Source organism: Phyllostomus discolor, chromosome 2 (assembly GCF_004126475.2).
Source record: "Phyllostomus discolor isolate MPI-MPIP mPhyDis1 chromosome 2, mPhyDis1.pri.v3, whole genome shotgun sequence".
In the NCBI taxonomy this organism is placed as follows: domain Eukaryota; kingdom Metazoa; phylum Chordata; class Mammalia; order Chiroptera; family Phyllostomidae; genus Phyllostomus; species Phyllostomus discolor.
The window spans coordinates 110,242,805-110,262,292 of NC_040904.2; the positions used below are offsets into that span (position 1 = coordinate 110,242,805).

Here is a 19,488-nt window from a genome sequence, read left to right on the forward strand (position 1 = left end):
CCATCTTTCACTACTAGCGTGTGCATGTTTTTCCCAGCATGTTTACAGCTTCATAAATTACCCAGCTGGCCTGCAGCTTCAGGCACATTGGGACATTTCCGGAGCAGAGTGACTTGATTGGTGGTGGGAAAGTGCAGACATGGACCAGTGACCCACTGTTTATGCTTCCCAGGCTGAAGTCAGCTACAGCCTCCTAAGTGAGAGGCCACCCCTCAGAGCCATTCCCATCCCAGCATCAGCAGCCAGAACCCCTGGGACCCACTGGGCTATGTCCTGCCATCACACCCACCCTGCCCATGCTCCTTGGCTGGGTCACAGGCTTCCCATCTCAGGCCCCCACCGGCCCAGTGCTGATGAGGCTGATGTATGGAAGTTCAGACACAGGCTCCCCAAAAACAGCTTCTTCCAAACCTAGTGCACTCCCCTAATTCTGCTCTTAACCACGTCCTCCTCTATGCTTCTTTCAGATGGGTACGCCTTCTCTCAAGAAGAGCATGGAGCTGTCACTCAGGAAGAAATTGTTCGTGCTTATGACACCACCAAAAAGAAATCGCAGGAGAAATAAGAGTTGCATTATCCTGATTGATGCTAGGAAAGAGATGCGATTATTGCACCCATTGTGAATGTGTCTTTGTCAGAAGAGACTGGTGTCAGCAGCCAAAACACGGGGAAACACATTTCTGTGGCCTTAGCCAACCAGTTTGTTAGTTATCTATTCCCGCACAAACCTGGGGTATGTACCACGGAGGAAGCCATTTCTCCCTCCCAATTTGTCTGCAGTGCTTGGCCTAACCTTTGTTTACCTTGTTATGAAGCATTCAACTGTGCTCTGTGAAGTGTGAAATTAAAAACATTATGTTACACTGATATTTAAACATCAGTACAAGCTGTTCTGGGAGCAAAGATAAAAGAGTTTCATGTTGCGTGAGAAACCCACCTTGTGACAGGGAGCCAGGACACCCTTGCTTCCTGTCTCGTTACCTCACAGATTTAAGTCCACAGGGCAGCATGTAAACTTCACTTTAGGCAAGTTGCTGTCTTGCTTTGTTTTCTCTTTTGTTTGTATGAAATTGGCATAAACTTCTTGATTGCAATGAAATCACAAATATGTGTATCTGGGGGGGAAGCCTGAGAATGTCGAGTTGAACCCCTTCGCCACACTCCCAGTGGGGCAAACCATCGATGTCCAACAGCATCTCCTGTACCTTCCTAGGTGCCTTCCAGCCCAGCCCTCCCATTCACCCAAGTTCCTCGTCCCAGACACGCATGGCTGGCCACCCTCTCAGTGCATGGCCGCTGATGGGCACCAGTCCGAGTCTACACTCTTTCTACCACAGATCCAGATACATATGCAAGAAATCCCTTCTCCCACCACCCTTTCCCATATATATTCTAAATGTTTATCTGCCTCTTTGTGGTGAAGGAAGCCTGTGGGTCAGGGTGGTGGGGGACACCTGCTCTGGTCCGGCTCTCAGTATCACTTCCCAGCTTCCAGACCACTGGACCCCGGCATCCACATAACTTTGAACCCACACTTGTCTTCTTGGGAATTGAGGACACATTTTGGATTTTCGCCATTGGAAAATGAATGAATTTAGAGCACGTCTCCCCAGCAAAGGAACAGACCTGTTACTCTGTAGTTCTAGAACCAGAAAGGATGTGCAAACCAAGATGAGAGAGTGAGGGCCTCCGGGTGTGGGGAAGGAGGATGACTGCGGAAGGAGGAAGTGCAAACCAAGGACACAGACACAGGGAGGAGGACGTAGGAGACATTTCCCACCGAATCTGAGTGGAAACTCTGAAATCAAGCCCTGAAGCCCAGACAATTGTCCTGATCAGCCTAATGTGTCCAGAAGGTTAATCAGGATATTGACAGGCAGTTTTAATTGCAACAAATTCAAAATATTTGAATACCTTTTTTTTATATCAACAGGTTTCCTTCCTTATTCAATTAATGTTAGGTACAGGCACTGCTCACAGTAGGAACTATCCTGAGTGTAAAATGAGGAAGGGACATAATTGACTTTCCGAACTGCAGAGCCCCTTGTTCTAAATTTGGACAGAACCTCAATGCCTTCGGGCAGCAATGTGAGCACCTGGAGCCCTTAATAAACGACCAGCCTGGAGGCACGTTCTCTCCTCTCCGCTTTGGTTGCCAAACCAGATTTTTGGATGGCTTAACATAAATACTTCTGGGCAGCTGTTGCTGGTTACAGTGGCACAGCTCCTCTGGGAATGGCTGTGCTAAATTAGGAAACAGAACAATAGTGCACTTTGCCTCCTAGCCCTTTATTTTTAGAACATCTGCAGCTTAACAGGCATTGAAATAATTTAGAGTATGATTTGTATTGACTAAGAAAACTAATCCCTGACTTCCGTTCAAGATGGCAGTGTAGACAGACATGGCTCACCTCTTCACACGACCACATCAAAATCACAACTAAAATATAGAACAACCATCACTCAGAACCATCAGAAATTGAGTTGAATGGAATTCTGACAACTGTGGAATTAAACAAACCACATCCATCCAGACTGAGCCAGTAAGCTGGTATCATATTTGAGACTCCATCAACCTGGCTAATACTACTTGATCCACCCTGGAGATCCCCAGAGACTCTGCCACACCCAACTTATGGCCCCACCCAACTTACAGGCCTACCCAAGCTGCTTTTCCATATGAATGGCTGGTCTTGGCTCATGCTTAACAACTTCCTGAGTCCTCTCAAACAAGCAACAGCTGGCCTCAGTGAGCCCTAGGTCCAGCATTAGCAGCAGTCAACCTAGATTTATAGCTTGGCTTTACCTGGGAATCTCCAAGTTCAGCATAAGTAGCAGCCATCACAGATTGCTTTGTATCTCAGGAAGGGTGGCCCCAGGCAAAACATAGGTGGGAGCTGACCTTAGCCTGCACCACCCAGGAAACCCCAGGGCCGGTGCACCCAGTGGACAGGTACAGACAACATCAGGGCACCACCATCCTGCCCCTGCACAGCTGATCCTCCACTGAGGACAGAGGTTGGTGGTCAGTGGTCACAGCTAATCCTTGCAGCTGAATGGCCTGGGTAAATCCCTCCCATTGATCTGCCAACAGCAACCAAGGCTCAATTACAAGAGGAGGGTGTACTCAGCTCACACGTGGGGTGCACCTTGAATATTCAGCTTAGTGATAGGGGAGGCTGTGACACTGGACCCTGTAGGACACTTACTACATTAGGCCACTCAACCAACACAGGGAGTCATAGCAGCTCTACCTAATATATAGAAACAAACACAAGAAGGCTGCCAAAATGAGGAGACAAAGAAACATGGCCCAAATGAAAGAACAGATCAAAACTCCAGAAAAAGAGCTCCATGAAATGGAAATAAGCAATCTATCAGATGCAGAGTTCAAAACATTGCTTATAAGGATGCTCAAGGAACTTAATGAGGACCTCAACAGCTTAGAAAAGATCCACTCAGAAACAAAGGATTCACTAATTAAAATAAAGAACAATTTACAGGGAAACAACAGTAGAATGGATGAAGTCTAGAATCAAATCACTGATTTGGAACATAAGGAAGCAAGAAATGACCAATCAGAACAAAAGGAATACAAAAGAATCCAAAAAAACAAGGATAGTATAAGCAGCCTCTGGGATAACTTCAAGTATTCCAACATTCACATCATAGGGGTGCCAGAAGGAGAAGAGAAAGAGCAAGAAATTGAAAATCTATCTGAAAAAATAATGAAAGAAAACTTCCCTAATTTGGTGAAGGAAATACACATGCAAATCTAGGAAACACAAGAGTCCCAAACAAGATGGATGCAAAGAGGACCACTTCAAGACATATCATAATTAAAATGCCAAAGGTTGAAGATAAAGAAAGAATCTTAAAAGCAGCTAGCTACCTGCAGGGGAGTTCCCATAAAACTGTCAGCTGATTTCTCAAAAGAATCATTGCAGGCTAGAAGGACTAGCAAGAAATATTCAAAAGTCATGAAAAACAGGGATGTACAGCCAAGATTGCTCTACCCGGCAAAGCTATCATTTAGAATCGAAGAGCATATAAAGACCTTCCTAGACAAGAAAAAAATAAAAGGGTTCATCATCACCCAACCATTATTATATGCAATGTTAAAGGGACTTATGTAAGAAAAAGAAGATCAAAACTATGAAAATAAAATGGCAAAAAAATTATAAATCTAGCAACAATTGAATCTAAAAAAAAAAAGAAGGAAACAAGAACAGAGACAGAATCATGTATACGGAGAGCGTTTTGATGGTTGCCTGGTAGGAGGGAGGTGTGGGGAAATGGGTGAAGAGGTGAGGGGATTGAGAAGTACAAATAGGTAGTTACAGAATAGCCTTGGGGATGTAAAGTACAGTATAGGAAATGGAGTAGCCAAAGAATTTATATGCATGGCCCATGGACATGAACAATAGTGGGGCATGGCCTGAGGGAGTGAGGGGTACAGAGTGGAAGGGGAGTAAAGGGAGAAAAATCAGGACAACTGTAATCACATACTCAATAGAAAATAATTTTAAAAAGAAAAGAAAACTAATCACTCACTTAAGAGGTGACTAGGATTCAGGGCTTGTGGGGGAGCAGGACAAAGCAGTTAACAGGTATGGCTCAGAAAATTGCCACGATTTCTTCTTCAAGGTGATGAAACATTTAAATGCTATAGCACCCAGCAAGATAAATCACTGAAGGACTATCATGCTGAAATTATAGGAAAAAAATATCTAATAACTAACACAAACCAAGGTGTGTCTTCATTGAACACCTAGAAAGATGATGGTCTAAATACAGAGGAAGATTGAAAATGAAAATTGAATGTGCATTAGACATCTTGACTACTTGGTTTCATTTGGAACTAAGCCTATTTGGAAAAAGAGAACTCAAACTCAGTTGTTTGTCAAATATTTAGCTCTTTCTTGAATTTGAAGCCTTCTGAATCAGATTTGTGAATTTTAGTGTGTATGTGTGTTTGTTTTGGGCTTCCTGTTTTTTATTTTATTTTTTACCTTAAAATACAGTTCAAATTTTTGGCATTTAATTATATTTTCCAATTTTCTTGAGAAGTATTCTAAATAGTTTTTGGAGTAATGAAATACGCACACACAAGAAAATAGTACATGTGATGCCTTCCTATTTATTCTCCCATGCAATTAAGCTATCTTGTAGCCAAATGACTAAATCGGGTTTCTAGGAGGAGCAGCTGTCACTATGTATGATGTAGAATATTTAGACAGGGCTGACTCAGGGGCTGTGACATTTGTCCTGTCTTTAAATTGAGGTCAGTGTCGTACACAACCCCTCCCCAAGGAGCAGGGTGGACTGGACGAAGTTGCATACCCTGGCTGTCAGCTCAGTGGAAATGCCACATGGGACTTGTCACTCTGCCACATGGTAAGTGACACAGCCTGGCAGGTCATAGTCAGCACTACAGCACCTGCCTCTGGATTGGGCTCCAGTGGCAGCATCCGCCAGGCTCAGCCCTGGTCTAGTGTTGCACATGGGCAGACTGCCGACTCTTGTTTGAGTTTATGTCCCGCTGTGCTGACTGCAGAAGGAGACCAATCACTCGGAGCACTTGGTCCTGAGTTCAGCTCCACATCGGCATAGGCAAGCAAGGGTGGCTCTGGAAAGTGCACACTGAAAAGGGAGGAGAAGAGAGCAGAACATTCCAACCATTTCTGCTTGGCTGCCTGGATTAGCACTACGTTGCTGATCAGAATGGGCTTTGTAACAACAGGCGGATGTCACTGAAAGCGTCTCTCTTGTCTCTAGGCAGAATATTCCCGGCTTCTTGACCAGCGATACCTTCTCCAGTCTCCCACACACATGCATATGTGTGACAACATTTTCCAGATCAGTACAGCATATAGGGCCTGTGCTTTGGAGAACGGAGATACTGTTTCTTTGACGCTCACAGATTAATATCCTAAAACGTGAGCCTGGGTTTCAGCAGAGCAAGACTGAGAACTGTGTTGACATTTTCTTTTCCTTGACAAGGCTTTAGGTCTTGCTGTAGGGAGCTGGCAGTGAAAATCAGTAATAACTTGTCAAGAAGCAGTGAATAATGAAAAAAAAGTGAGTGTAGGTAACCAACATCTGAAAATGCATATGGACATATATATTACAGGCTTTCAGGTGGAATATTTTTAAAATAAGGCTATAGCCTATAATCTCCATTTGTTATAACAATGACCCTGTATCTTAGTTTTTGAACCATAAGGAAGAAAACTTTCTATCATATTCTTCTTCCTAGGGATTTGTGTCTTAGACCGTAAGTTGAATAGACTGTTTGCAAAACTGTGCTCTAGGTTAATAAGGTTGTCTTTAGTTTTGAACATGTGAAAAAAACTGCACACATTTCAGCCAGGGTTTGAATTATTGCCCAGGGTCATTGTCCCAACGTAATTCAAGGAGTGATTTAGCCTCAGCATTTGAAATGTAGCCTTCATCTCCCGGGATCCATAAAAATTGTGAACAGGGAAACTGTGGTTATAGTTAAGCAGAGCCTGAAATAATAACTTAGCAAATAAAGGTGTTTATCGGGTTAAGTCAAAAGGCGGCATTCTCCATCATGTCCATTAAATACTTTCTTTATGCAAGTGCTTAAACTGGCAAATACAACAGTGATGGAGAGATTGAAAACAAAGCCCCCCCTCCCACCCAGTAAAAGGGAGAAGCATACATTGTTGGCTTTGTTTCTGGCTCTTCATCGGCTGAGGACAGTTGTTCGTCTCAGGCAGCCTTGGGGAAGAGTACTGAGACTCTCATTCCAGCCACTGGTCTATCCTGAAGGGCAAGAAGAACAGCTAGCAGAGTTTCCATGGGCCGTGGATCCCCCGTAATGAAATATTAACAAGTATTCCCAAAAGGAATGGATCTGAAATAGTTGACTTGATGCTTGTACTCTTCATGTATCTTTTTCTCAGCTTCCTGAATTGTCCCACGGTGCACATTTCCATTCCCTGTCACACCCACTTCGTTTGATGCCAAAGCTCCTACTGGGGCTGTGTTCGAAGCTCTCTTCATTTTGGGGGTGTGAGTGAGTTGTGAATCAGGGTGCAGTCTTCAATGGGAAGGAAGGGCTGCTAACCCAACACAAACTGAAGTGGCCAGAAGCTACAAAGGAAATGGAAAGAGAAAAGAGGGGCAAGTTCACCCATTAACTTACTTACCCCCACCTAATGCACAGCTGCTGAGTCTGACAAACACCTCTGCTCCCCTGACTGAGGGGACACAAAAGAATGATTCTTTTTACACCCGGGCTGACTCACTTTCCAATGACAATCTCTTACCCTGGTTGCCTTAGAGATACCTACTTTGCCGTTTCTCCCAGGCACCAGACCAAGAAAAACACACCAGATTAGTGCACTGGCATTTCTTCTGACCTGGCTAAAGAAAGAAAGGAGACCTGTTCATTTTAAAAGTCAGGAACAAAGTGTCAGGTGGCTTTGATTTATGACAGAAATCGGAAGAAGAAAGTTGAAGTAATAGCACTATCCAAATAACGCTGCCCAGGAAACTCAGGGGTCAAGAGAGCTTATCAAGAGCCTTTTATAGGCAAGCTCTTCCGTGTGGAAGAAAAAGGGTCCGAATGAGGGAGAAAGCCCAAAGATCAGGATGTGAACCCACATCCACTGGGATTGGATTTAGTCACGTTCCTTAAGGCAGCTTGGTGCAGGTGGATAAGTAAACACCAATACAAAAACTGCAAGCGACAGTCTGCCCTGTCATAGAGTGTTACTCCTTCCAACAAGATCGCTGAGCAAGGAAAAATACTTCAGAGTTTTCGTTAATAAAATCAATGCCAGGGCTGACACTCGCACCCGTCTTCCTTCTCCCATGTTGCCAGTGATGACTGAGCACACAGTGCCGCCTGCCTCCTGGCTTCCCTCTGAAGTGCTGTGCTACAGCTGCGGCAGGGCCAGCAGCACAGGTGGCACCCACAGGGCCAGCCGGAAGCAGCAGGGTATGCGGCCTCAGTGGATCGCCCTCGCTGCAGGTCACTGGATCGCTGTTTGAATGCAACATTTTTGTGGTGTCTCTCTCATGCAAGCAAAGCCACATGCTCTCCTGTCTGCTGTCACATCTGCACTCAGATTACTTAAATATTATTTGTGACATGGAGGTTTTAATCTGGTTATGCAGAGAGGAGCTGGGCTGTGGGGGCACATTTAATTGGCTCCCAGCAGAGTGGTGAGCACTTCTGCGGAGTGTAGGGTTTGTGTTCCCTCCTTCTCAAAGAGTTACCATTTTCACCTCTTATTAATGTCCTCTGGTTGTTAAATTACAGCAGCACATTATAGTGGCGCTGGGTTCCCTCCTGGAGTGAATACAAATGAAGGGCATTTCCTTGTATTTTTAGAGGTTTTGGAAAATGTAGTGATTTGTGGCTTTGATCAATCCTGTTGTCTGGTGTATGTCTGCACAAACCTGTTTCAAATAAATCTTTTGTTAAGGTAAATGATTGGGCCATGTTTTACTTTGGAATTTTCCCCCACTAATAAGCGGTTGGTGCCATAGGGACACCGGACTCTAACACAGGGGTTTTTCAGCAGGTACAAACGATGTGTATGCTCTGGAGGCTGCCAGCCAGTAACTGCTGGTAAACGGGCGAGAGTGCAGGGGAATCTGAATTGCAGATTAACCTGAGCTCGGTGTGCTCCCGGGGGACTGCTGCCTTTATGAGAAGAGGGTCCGAGGGGTCATGCTGGGTCTGGACTGATCACGCAAAGGAAAAAATTGTGGCTAGAAGGTCTTCTTCCCGTAACCACTTTACTGCCTTTAGGTCATCTCAGTTTCCCTGCAAACTGAAATGTGGGGAGGTCAAATTTTATCATCAGACATGAAATCATGACACTGTTGTTGAAGGGGTTCAGAACGTGCCCCCCAAATATGCTGCTTTGGCACATTGACTATTTTGAGCTGAAGGCACTTGAGAATCACCAAATAGATGCAGGGAGAGTTCTCTGCCCTCCTGCTTCTACCTTAAAGCAAGTCTGTGCATTTCCCCTGAGAAAGGTGCCCTCCCAGCACCAGAAAGAACGTCCTTATCACCAAAAACCGGGGGCAAAGCTGGAATGGGCCTGTGCAAACGAACCTACTAAAATAGTCCTGACCCTCCAATAGTTTTCTCCATATATTCTCTAGTAGCCCAAGCACCTTTGTCCCGTCACATACCTGTTGGAGTCTTACGGCTTCTTCGGAGTCTTCATTTTCCTGCTGAGACCCCCATGTATAGGTAAAAATATTAAATTTGTACACTTTTCTATTGATCTGCCTTATGTCAGTTAATTCTTAGACTAGCCACAGAACCTAAGAGGGCAGACATAAGTTTTCCTCCTTGACATTATTTTTAAAAAAAGTATACTGGACCTGTGCCCATTCATTCCCTGTAGGAACAGAACATGGCATTCATGTTGGTGTCCACCGCCTTGGCATGCTCTGTCTACTCTGCAGAGGCATGTCGCACCTGGATGAGGTGGGAGCTGGAGGCCCCAATGTTGGGGTCATTGTCAGTGTCAGCCTCGAGAACATGGGGTTGGGGGGCCCCTCACTAGAAACCAGCTCAGGCTCTGGATCACAGCCTGCTCACCTGGCTTGCACGGGCAGCTCTGCACTACCCCAGCACACAGTGAGGACAGAACCTGAGTGTAGAGGACAGGGAAGAAAGTCTGCTAGAGACAGTTCCCTGCAGAGGCTTGAGCCTGGAACCCAAGAAAACCTCTTAATTGCCCACTTCAGATTTACTACATTCTCCCATGGCTGACTGATTCCATAGTCTGTGTCTTCCTAGAACTGGATTTGGCCAGCAGGTGCAGCCTTGGTAGCCCAGGCACAGGCCAGACCAGGAGGCCAGGCCTTACTTTCTGGCAGAATTCTGTAGCTTGAAACAGAGCAGGAAGTGACTTTCTTCTGCTCTACATAATTCTGGACTTTCTTTTAGCCATATAAAACAAAATGATTTACTACCCTCCATGGTGAAGTGTTCCATTCCAACCTTCACCATTTCTTGGTTGTATCTCCAAAATCTGCCTTGGCTGCTATGGTGATGTTTTGAAATGCCATCCTTCACTTCTGACCACCAGAGTAAACCTGAGCCTTGGAGAGGTCCTAGCAACTGAAGATGGTTTGCAGACCCTATGCTTCTGCCTAAAGCAATGTTCTTTAGAATAGTTTTCTCTCTGAAAAAAACTCAGGGTACTTTGAAAAATCATTCAGAGTCTGCTATTTATTTTCAAACAGTTTATGTGAGACACAGATATGACGGGAGGGGTTAAAATGCATATCAGAGCCCCAGGGCCTGTGACAGGAGACTGCGCCAGCCCCCCACGGCTTCTGCCTGCATTCCCTTCCACGTCGTGATCTTTCAAGGGAACTTCCCCGCTATCGTTGAAAGCCAAGCAGTGCTGTAACTGGGACTATATGTGGAGCTCTGGTCTAAAGGAATACAAAATAAAATCATCTACCAAAAGCTAAAAGTACCAGACACACAGAGTCCAGCTTCCAAATATTAAGCTTTCATTTATTTAAAGTCGGCCACACACATAAATAAAATGATTTCAAATTCCTGAGAGTTGGCTTCAAAGCTCCATCTTTAGCTGTTTTTCTTTTTTTATAATGAACTGTCTTTGACTTTGGACTCCAGAGGGACGAATGCTTAAAGAAAGGGAGCACAGGAGAAACAGCCTTGGCCTGAGCCTTCAATTGGAAGAGTCTGTCCCAGGAGTTTCTGTATCATTGTTATGAGAGTTGTTTACACAATTTAGTGCTACATTGGACTCTCGCCCCTACTCTGAAGAACATGTTTTCATTTGACATATTTTAAATTAATTGCCAAGAAACACTTCCTGATTCCCCCCTCAACTTTCCAAATGGTAGTTGTGCATACACTGAGATTTGTTTGATTTAAAGTTCTGCTGACCTAACACATCTTGCCCATGGCTGGGGAATGGACAGTTGTCCTCCTTGCTTTCCAAAGGGACCTGCCCGGAGAGTATGAGCGGCTGCTGTGACCTGGAACAGAACAGTCCTTCAGCTATGAACCGAGGTGTTAAGATCACTTTTGTCCTTCTCAGTGTCCTTTCGAGAAGCTGTCTGCCAATTACTTACAAAGATGGCCCAAGACAAAGTCTTTGAAATTGTTTCAGTATTACATTTAATATTGGGTGAAGATGAGAAAAAAGGGACAGGGTGACCCTTACTCAATTGTAACAGAAACTACCTTCAAGCAAACTTATTTAACATTTTGGCTGGAAACAGCTTCAGTGGAACCCCACTCTCCAGTTTCTTTGGTGACAAGTTCCACGCAGCTTGCTGCTGATGGGAGACACCGCAGAGCAGGAAGACGAGGGGATCCCCTTGAAACCAGCTGTCCCTGTGTGAGGGGCAGAAAATTCAGACATTCAGAAAGCTTTTGCAACTGTGTTCCTAAGTGCACACATATACACATATAATGGTTCTGTGGGGAAGAAAATGTAGACACAAATGTACAAGAATACAGAAGAAGAAAATTCTTCTTAACCCTGAGAATTTGGCAAAGCAGCTCTGACAATGCCATAGAAGGTATATAAGGGCTTAATCTGTTTCTTATACTTGGGGACAGGAGAAAACTCACTTATGGGCAACTGAGGAGGCTAAAGGGAAAATGCCCCAGGGTCCTCCATTGCTGTCTGAGCAGACAGCCAGATGTTTGTCTGAGAACCTGCCTTTCTGCTAAAGCTACTGAGCCTCCTGCTCCCAAGGACAGGCCTCAAGTGGCAGGCAGAGGCCGAGAGCACTGGGCTGAGCAGCTCAGGTGTGCCTCCATGCAGATGCCAGGCAAGGCCTTCTCACGATCTCAACTCTACCCATCCCAGGGAGCTTCGGCCAGGAGTATTGCTCCAAGCACACCCTTCTCACTGCTCTTTGGAACCCAAACCAGGTCCCCAGCCCCCTGGAATGTATATTTAGAGGAAGAGACAGACAATAAACAATGGGGTGTATAATCAGATACCATGTCATGCAGCATACACGATATCTTGGCTTGGACTACTGTAACAAAAATACCATGGACTAAGTGGCCAATAACAACATTTATTTCTCCTAGTTTTGGAGTTTGGAAGTCCAAGATGCAGGTTCTTTTTCTGGTGAGGGCCTGCTTCTCGGTTCAGAGACAGTGGTCATCTCACTGTGCTTCGCTGGGCAGAAGGGCCTCGGGCATCTCTCTGGGGCCTTTTATAAGGGCACTAATACCATCCAGGAGGTCTCCATCCTCTTGACCTAATGACCTCCCAAAACGCCCACCTGCTAAGACCATCACATCTCGGGAGACACAAACATGCAGTTAATAGCAGATGGCAACGGCCCTTCCATCCAGGCTCTGTGGCTGACACGGGGGCTCCCCAGTGGACAGTTAAGTCTTACTCCACAAATGCCATTGTCTTTCTCTTGTCAAACAACCTCTTAAAACTGCTCTGTGTTTAGACACCTCCCTGTTGGTCATACAAGTAAGTGAGTGGGAAAGGAAGAGAACGATGTCTTTTCTTTCCCCCCAATGGCACCTTTCTGCTCACCAAACAGAACATCTTCCTCAGCCAGACCCGAGTCTTTCAACGCCCAGTCTTACCTCCCCACAATCTCTCTGCTTACTCTCCCTTCTCCTCCCTGATGGCTTCTTGTCCTTCGAGGCTTTATTCTAGTCAGCCTCCTCTAGGAATGCTTCTCGGACAATGGTGCTCCTGTCTCTACACCACACAGCACCTGGGCACTGTGGGCCTGCACCTTTCTAGCAGTGTGCATTTTACACACAGAAGCCTACCTCTCCAAGAAGATTATAAACTTCCCCACAATCAGGCCCATGTTGCCACATGTGTACAGCGCAACTTGTATGATGAGATGAACATGGACTTAGAATCAAAGCACTTGTCTTCAGAAATTTGGCCAGTCATTAGCCTCATGACCTTGCAAATATTATTTAACTCTTCTGTACCTCAATTTTTTCACCTATAGGACTGGGAACAAACCTTCCCTCCCTCCTCATGAGCAATGGTGATGACAGGGCTGATGTGCGGCACCCATTCTGGCACAACTCTGCCGCTTGTTAAAATATTGAAATATTCCATATCAGTTGATAAATAGTCACTTTCCTTATTAGTAAAGGGGCAGATGAAACTCTCCACAATCCAGCAACTATAAATGGTGATACCACCAGGCAGACTGATAAATACTTTTAAGACCACATCTGGTTGTGAGACTCTCCATTCACTCATTTCAGAACTATGTTCCAGGCATGCTTCTGTGTGCTAAAAACAAACAAACAAAAAACAACAACAACAACAACAACAACAGAAAACGAAGCTTCCAAAGAACTCAACACAGGAAGGGACATAGACATGTAAATAAACAAAATGTTACCTGTCATTAACAAACCACCTCAACGTTTAGTGGCTTAAAACAACAGGTTCCTCAAAAATAGTAATAAACATAGACATACAATATGATCCAGCAACTTCACTTTTGGGTATAAAGACTTGAAAGCTGGAACTCCCACTGATATTTACATACTCATGTTCATGGCAGCATTGTTCACAGTAACCAAAATGTGGAAACAACACAAAGGTGCATCAGCAGATGAATGGATGAACAAAATGTGGTCTGTAGACACAACAGAATATTATTCAGCTTTAAAAAAGGAAGGGGATTCTGACACATGGTATAATATGTAATATGGATGAAACTTGAAGACATTATGCTAAATGAAATAAGCTAGACACAAAAGGACAAATATTACATGATTCTACTTGTATGATACTCCTAGAATAGGTAAATTCTAAGAAACAAAAAGTAAAAAAGCGGTTGTCAGGGGCTATGAGAAGGGGTTACAGGGAGTTAGTATTTAATGGATATAGAACTAGAATTTGGAAGATGAAAAATTCTGGAGATGGTGATGGTTTACAACAATGTGAATGTACTTAATGCCAATGAACTGTACACTTAAAAATAGTTAAAATGGTAAGTGTTATGCTATGTATATTTTACCATAGTAAAAAAAAAGAATTACAGTCACTTCTTGTGCTCATAAATGTACAATTTGGCTAGGGTTCAGCAGGACTGATCCATTCCTGCGTTGTCTCTGGGTCTCTCCATACGGTCTCTCCATCATAGTGCCCGCAGGGTGGTCACACTTCTTATGTGGCAGCTCAAGTTTCCCTGAGTGAGTGTTCCAAGAGACCAGAAGTAGAAGCCGCCAGGCTCTAAGGCAGAAGCCCCAGAGCACACTCAGATCCAAGGTGTATGATAACCCACTTCTCCACAGAAGGATTTCAGAGAATTTGTAGCCATTTTTATTCTACCACAATGTGGTAAGTGAAGTGTGTACAAACTACTAGGGTAGTGTGGAGACAAGATGACTCTCTGGGGATTCAGGAAGACTCTCAGCGGGGAGGAAAATGTCTCATCCTGGATGAGGTAATTGATGTGAAAACATCTTATAGGGTTAAACTGTAAAATGTTTTACCAGTCAGTGCACTATCTATGATGGCGATGGTAAATATTAAATTAAGAAAAGGTTTTGCAGCTGCTTCCCAATTGATAAGATGCAATCAAACATAGACCTGATTCTCACCCTATTAAATTTTTAAGGGGCTCTGAGCTAGTAACCTGAGAATGCACATAGCAGGCACACTATATAAAAAGATGTGCATGCATTCCAGAAACTAATCAGCTTGTGGAAGATGTCCACGTGGGGTGCCTCACTCTGTACTGAACTCTACAACAAGTCAATGCCATCAACGTGCATTGAGCACTAGCATATACCACCTAGTCCAAGGTGGATGGTAGTCATGAGGTTCTAACATAGCCAATTCATTTTCCACTAACCATAGAGATGAATGTGAGGGAAAATACCATTTGTCAAGCACAGTTTTTTCTTTATAACCACATTGTGAAATAGAGGCATCACTGAATCAAATAAAGTTCTGATACTTCTAAATAAATGATTGCTGAATGAATATGAATCCTTAGATGTTCAACAAGAGCAAGGACTCTTTTCTGTTCCAATATACTCTTCATTAGATTTATATTTTCTTTTTTAATTGTATTTTATTGAATATGTTATTACAGTTGTCCCAATTTTCCATTTTGCCCCCTTCCACTGAACCCCCCCCCCCAATTCCTCAGGCAATCCCAACACCTTTGTCCACCTCCATAGGTCATGCATATATGTTCTTTGGCTACTATATTTCCTATGCTGTACTTTACATCCACACGTCTATACTGTACCTACCAATTTGCATCTTAATCCCTTCATCTTTTTTGTCCATTTCCCCAGAATCCTTCCCAAATCCCCCACCAACAAAATGTTCTTTGTATCTACAATTCAGCTTCCATTCTTTTGTTTATTTTGCTTTTCAGGTTAAGTTGTTGATAGACATGTATTGCCATTTTATTATTCATATTTTTTATTTCTTCTTCTTCTTAAAGAAGGCCCTTTAACATTTCACATAATGCTGGTTTGGTGATGAACTCCTTTAGTTTTTTCTTGTTTGGGAAGCTCTTTATCTGTCCTTTGATTCTAAATGATATCTTTGCTGAATAACCTTGACTGTAAGTCCCTGCTTTTCATGACTTTGAGTATTTTTTGCCAATGCCTTCTATCCTGCAAAGTTTCTTTTGAGAAATGAGATGACAGTCTTACAGGGGCTCCCTTGTAGGTAATTAACTGCTTTTCTCTTGTTGCTTTTAAGATTCTCTTTTTGTCTTTAACTTTTGGCACTTTAATTATAATGTATCTTGTGGTGGACCTCTTTGGGTTCATCTTGTTTGGGACTCCCTGCACTTCCTGGACTTGTATGTCTATTTCCTTCACCAAGATAAGGAAGTTTTCTGTACTGTTTTTTCAAATAGGTTTCTAATTTCTTGCTCTCTCTCTTCTCCTTTTGGCACCACCCATGATACAGGTGTTGGTACAATTGAAGTTATCCCAAAGGCTCCTTACACTATCCTCATCTTTTTGGATTCTTTTTCCTTCTTGCTTTTCTGGCTGGGCATATTTTTCTTTCTTATATTCCAAAGCACTGATTTGATTCTCAGTTTCATCCACTTTACTGTTGATCCCCTGTAAACCGTTCTTTATTTTAATTAATGTATCCCTCATTTCTGAATAGTTCCTTTTTATAGTTTCCATGCCCTTTTTCACACTGTTGAAGTTCTCACTAAGTTCACTGAGCATCATTATAATCAGTGTTTTAAACTCTATCTATATCTAGTAGACAGCTTGTCTCCATTTTGTTTAGTTCTTATTCTGGAGTTCTGTTCTGTCCTTTTATTTAGGCCATGTTTCTTTCTCTTTTCACTTTGGCAGCCTCCCAGTATTTGTTTTTATGTGTTATGTAGAGCTGCTTTGTCTTCCAGGCTTGGTAGAGTGGCCTAATGTAGTAGGTATCCTATAGGGTCCAATGGCACAGCCTCCCCTATTACTCAAGCTGGATACTCAAGGTGTACCCACTCTGTGGGCTATTTACACTCTTTGTTGTAGTTGAGCCTTGATTGCTGTTGGCACATCCAAGGTCAGCCACTGCCTGTGTTCTGTCTGGGATCACAAAGCTACAAAGAGATCTGCAGATGGCTACTACTTGTGTTGAGCTTAGAGGTACTCAGGCAGGGTCAAATTGTGAACCAAAGCTTATCACTGCTTGTTCCAAGCCTTGGACAACTTAGTGAGAGATAATGGCTTAATGGCTTGCTAAAGCCAGATGCTGCTTGTTTGAAAATCTGAAGCATGAACCAAGACCAGACATTTGTATGGAAAAGCCACTGGAAACAGCTTGGGTGGGCCCAAAGTTGAGAGTCACCAGAATAGGACAATAGTGTGAGTCAGGTTGATAGAGTCTCAGTTATGGCTGCTGCTTGCTAGCTATGTCTCTGTTGGGGGAGGGCTCAGAAAAGGAACAGTGGCCTCTGCCAGTACTTCTGTCTGGTAGAAAGCTGCCCCACAGCTCTCTCCTTGATGCCAAACAATTCACTTCTTCCTCATATGTCTCTGGTGTCTTTCAATTTACTGCCCCTATGCTGGAGCTCAGAGGTAGTGAGTCTGAGTAAGTCTGTGCATGGGCCCTTTAAGAGGAAATGCCAGAGAGTCCAGCAGTTTCTATCTTCCACAGCCTCAATCCTTGCTGGTTTTTACAGCCAGAAGTTATGGCAACTTCTCTTCCTAGTACTGGAACCCTGGGCTAGGGGAACTGGTGTAGGGCTGGAACCCTTCATTCCTTAGATATCCCTCTTGATTTTTATTGTGGGTATGGGACCAACCCATTTTGCATCTCTGAACCCCCTACCCATCATGATATGGTTTCTTCTTTAATTCTGTAGTTGTAGGACTTCCATCCAGCTTAATTTCTGATGGTTCTGAATGATGATTGTTCTATAGCTTAGTTGTAATTTTGATGTAAATGTGCAAGGAGGCAAGTCGTGTTTACCTATGCTGCTATCTTGACTAGAAGTCCCTCCTTTTTCTCTACATTAAAAATTTGTTAGTAGTAAAACTAATATAACAATGTTGTACTGATTTAAAAAAGAAGAAAATGAAAACATTGATAATAAAAGCTAAAAAAATCTACTCTAGATTACTCTTAGCTTTCCAATTTATTATTAAGAAAAATTGTTTTAAGATGGCTCTGGTGATTTCAAACTTTTGCCATCATCTGTTAGTTTTGTGGGACTAAATATTTGGAATCAATCTGTGATTGAAATCTAGATTGAAGCAGCAAATATCGTTCTCATACAGGTCACCCTAAGAGTGGTCCAGGAATAAAACAAACAAGACTAAAGTTTCTGTTCTGTCTCAGGCATTGTTAACTGAATTGCTATCTGGAAACTTCTATAATCAAAGAAAAATCTGTGTGTCTATATAAACTTAGTTATATTTGATCCTACATTTAAATACTTACAGTATAGCCTTGGCCTAAGGATACTGCTTATTAATTCATTTTGAAAAACTGAAAATCTTGATTTCTAAATATTTTTCCCCCTTCACAAATATTAACCACCTACATAGGGTAACAGGCTTTATACTAGGTGTGAAGAGTCACTTAGTCACAGTATCTATCCTCAAGGAACTCACCATATAGGGCACATGTACATAGTTAAATATAAGACCAGGCAGTGTGACATAATGTTACAAGCAAGTGCTATTGGAATGGAAAACAAAGAGAAATCATACAAAGTGATTGCAAAAGGAACAGAGAGCACCATTGTCCCCACCCCACCCCCACCCCTGCCCAACTTCTATTGCTTCTAGTTTCTCTACTCTGATTTCTAAGGATTTTTTGGATAACATAAAAACAGGAGGACAGAAAAAGGATCCCAGGAGAATGCGACCAGGTAAGGTTTTAAAGATTGTTTAAAATTTAATACTTACTGCATCAAGCCACTCAGTCAAGTCTGAGAGACAAAGTAGCTCTACCTAGTACACAGAAATAGATGCAGGGAGGTTGCCAAAATGAGGAGAGAAAGAAACATGGCCCAAATGAAAGGACAGAACAAAACTCCAGAAAAAGAACTAAACAGAATGTAGACAAGCCATCTACTAGATGCAAAATTCAAAACAATGGTTATAAGGCTGCTCAAGGAACTTAGTGAGAACATCAACAGTCAGAAATGAAGAATCTGCTAACTGAAATGAAGAACAATTCACAGGGAACCAACAGTAGAGTAAATAGATAAGGTCTAGAATCAAATCAGCAATTTGGAATTAAAAAAAAACCCACTCAATCACAACAGCAAAAAAAAAAAAAAAAGAATCCATAAAAATGAGAATAGTGTAAGGAGCCCTTGGGATACCTTTAAGGATAGCAACATGCACATCATGGAGGTGCCAAAAGGAGAAGAGGTCAAGAAACTGAAAACCTATTTGAAAAATAATGACGAAAAATCATTTCCCTAACTTAGTGAAGGAAATAGACATACAAGTTCAGGCAGAGAGTCCCAATCAAAATAAACCCAAAGAGGCCCACTCCAAGACATGTGATAATTAAAATGCAAAAGGTTAAATACAAAGAGAAAACCTTGAAAACACAAGAGGAAAACAGTCACCTACAAGAAAACACCCCATAAATCTGTCCACTGATTTCTCAACAGAAATTTTGCAAGCCGAAGGGATTGGCAAGAAATATTCAATCAAGATTACTCTCCCCAGCAAAGCTATCATTTAGAATGGAAGAACATATAAAGAATTTGTCAGACGAGAAAAAGCTAAAGGAGCTCACCACCAAACCAGCATTATAGGAAGTGTTAAATGGTCTTCTTTAAAAAGAAGAAAAAAATTTTTTTAATTACATCAATGTTTCTCTCCTTCTCTTTTTCCCTCCCTTCCCCTTTTTCTAAAAATATATAAATAAAATCTTTAAAAAAGAAAGAGAGAAAGAAAGAAAAGCCCTGATGGTTATAGCTCAGTTGGTTGGGCAGCATCCTGCAAAGCGAAAGATCGTCGGTTTGATTCCCAGACAG

General features: G+C 42.9%; 1 protein-coding gene across 3 annotated transcripts in view; it reads left to right on the forward strand.

The window, feature by feature from the left end:
* ATP8A2 (ATPase phospholipid transporting 8A2) overlaps positions 1-8,467 on the forward strand; it is a 572,378-nt gene extending 563,911 nt beyond the window's left edge. For 2 of the 3 annotated variants that reach the window (XM_036018338.1, XM_036018339.1), the window contains exon 38: positions 468-869. In XM_036018338.1, coding sequence (XP_035874231.1) covers positions 468-565 — 98 coding nt within the window. In that variant the 3' untranslated portion in view covers positions 566-869. Of the gene's footprint in view, positions 1-467 lie in introns of all 3 variants that reach the window. The other variant, XM_036018340.1, reaches the window with a different exon arrangement.
* Positions 8,468-19,488: the final 11,021 nt, after the last annotated feature.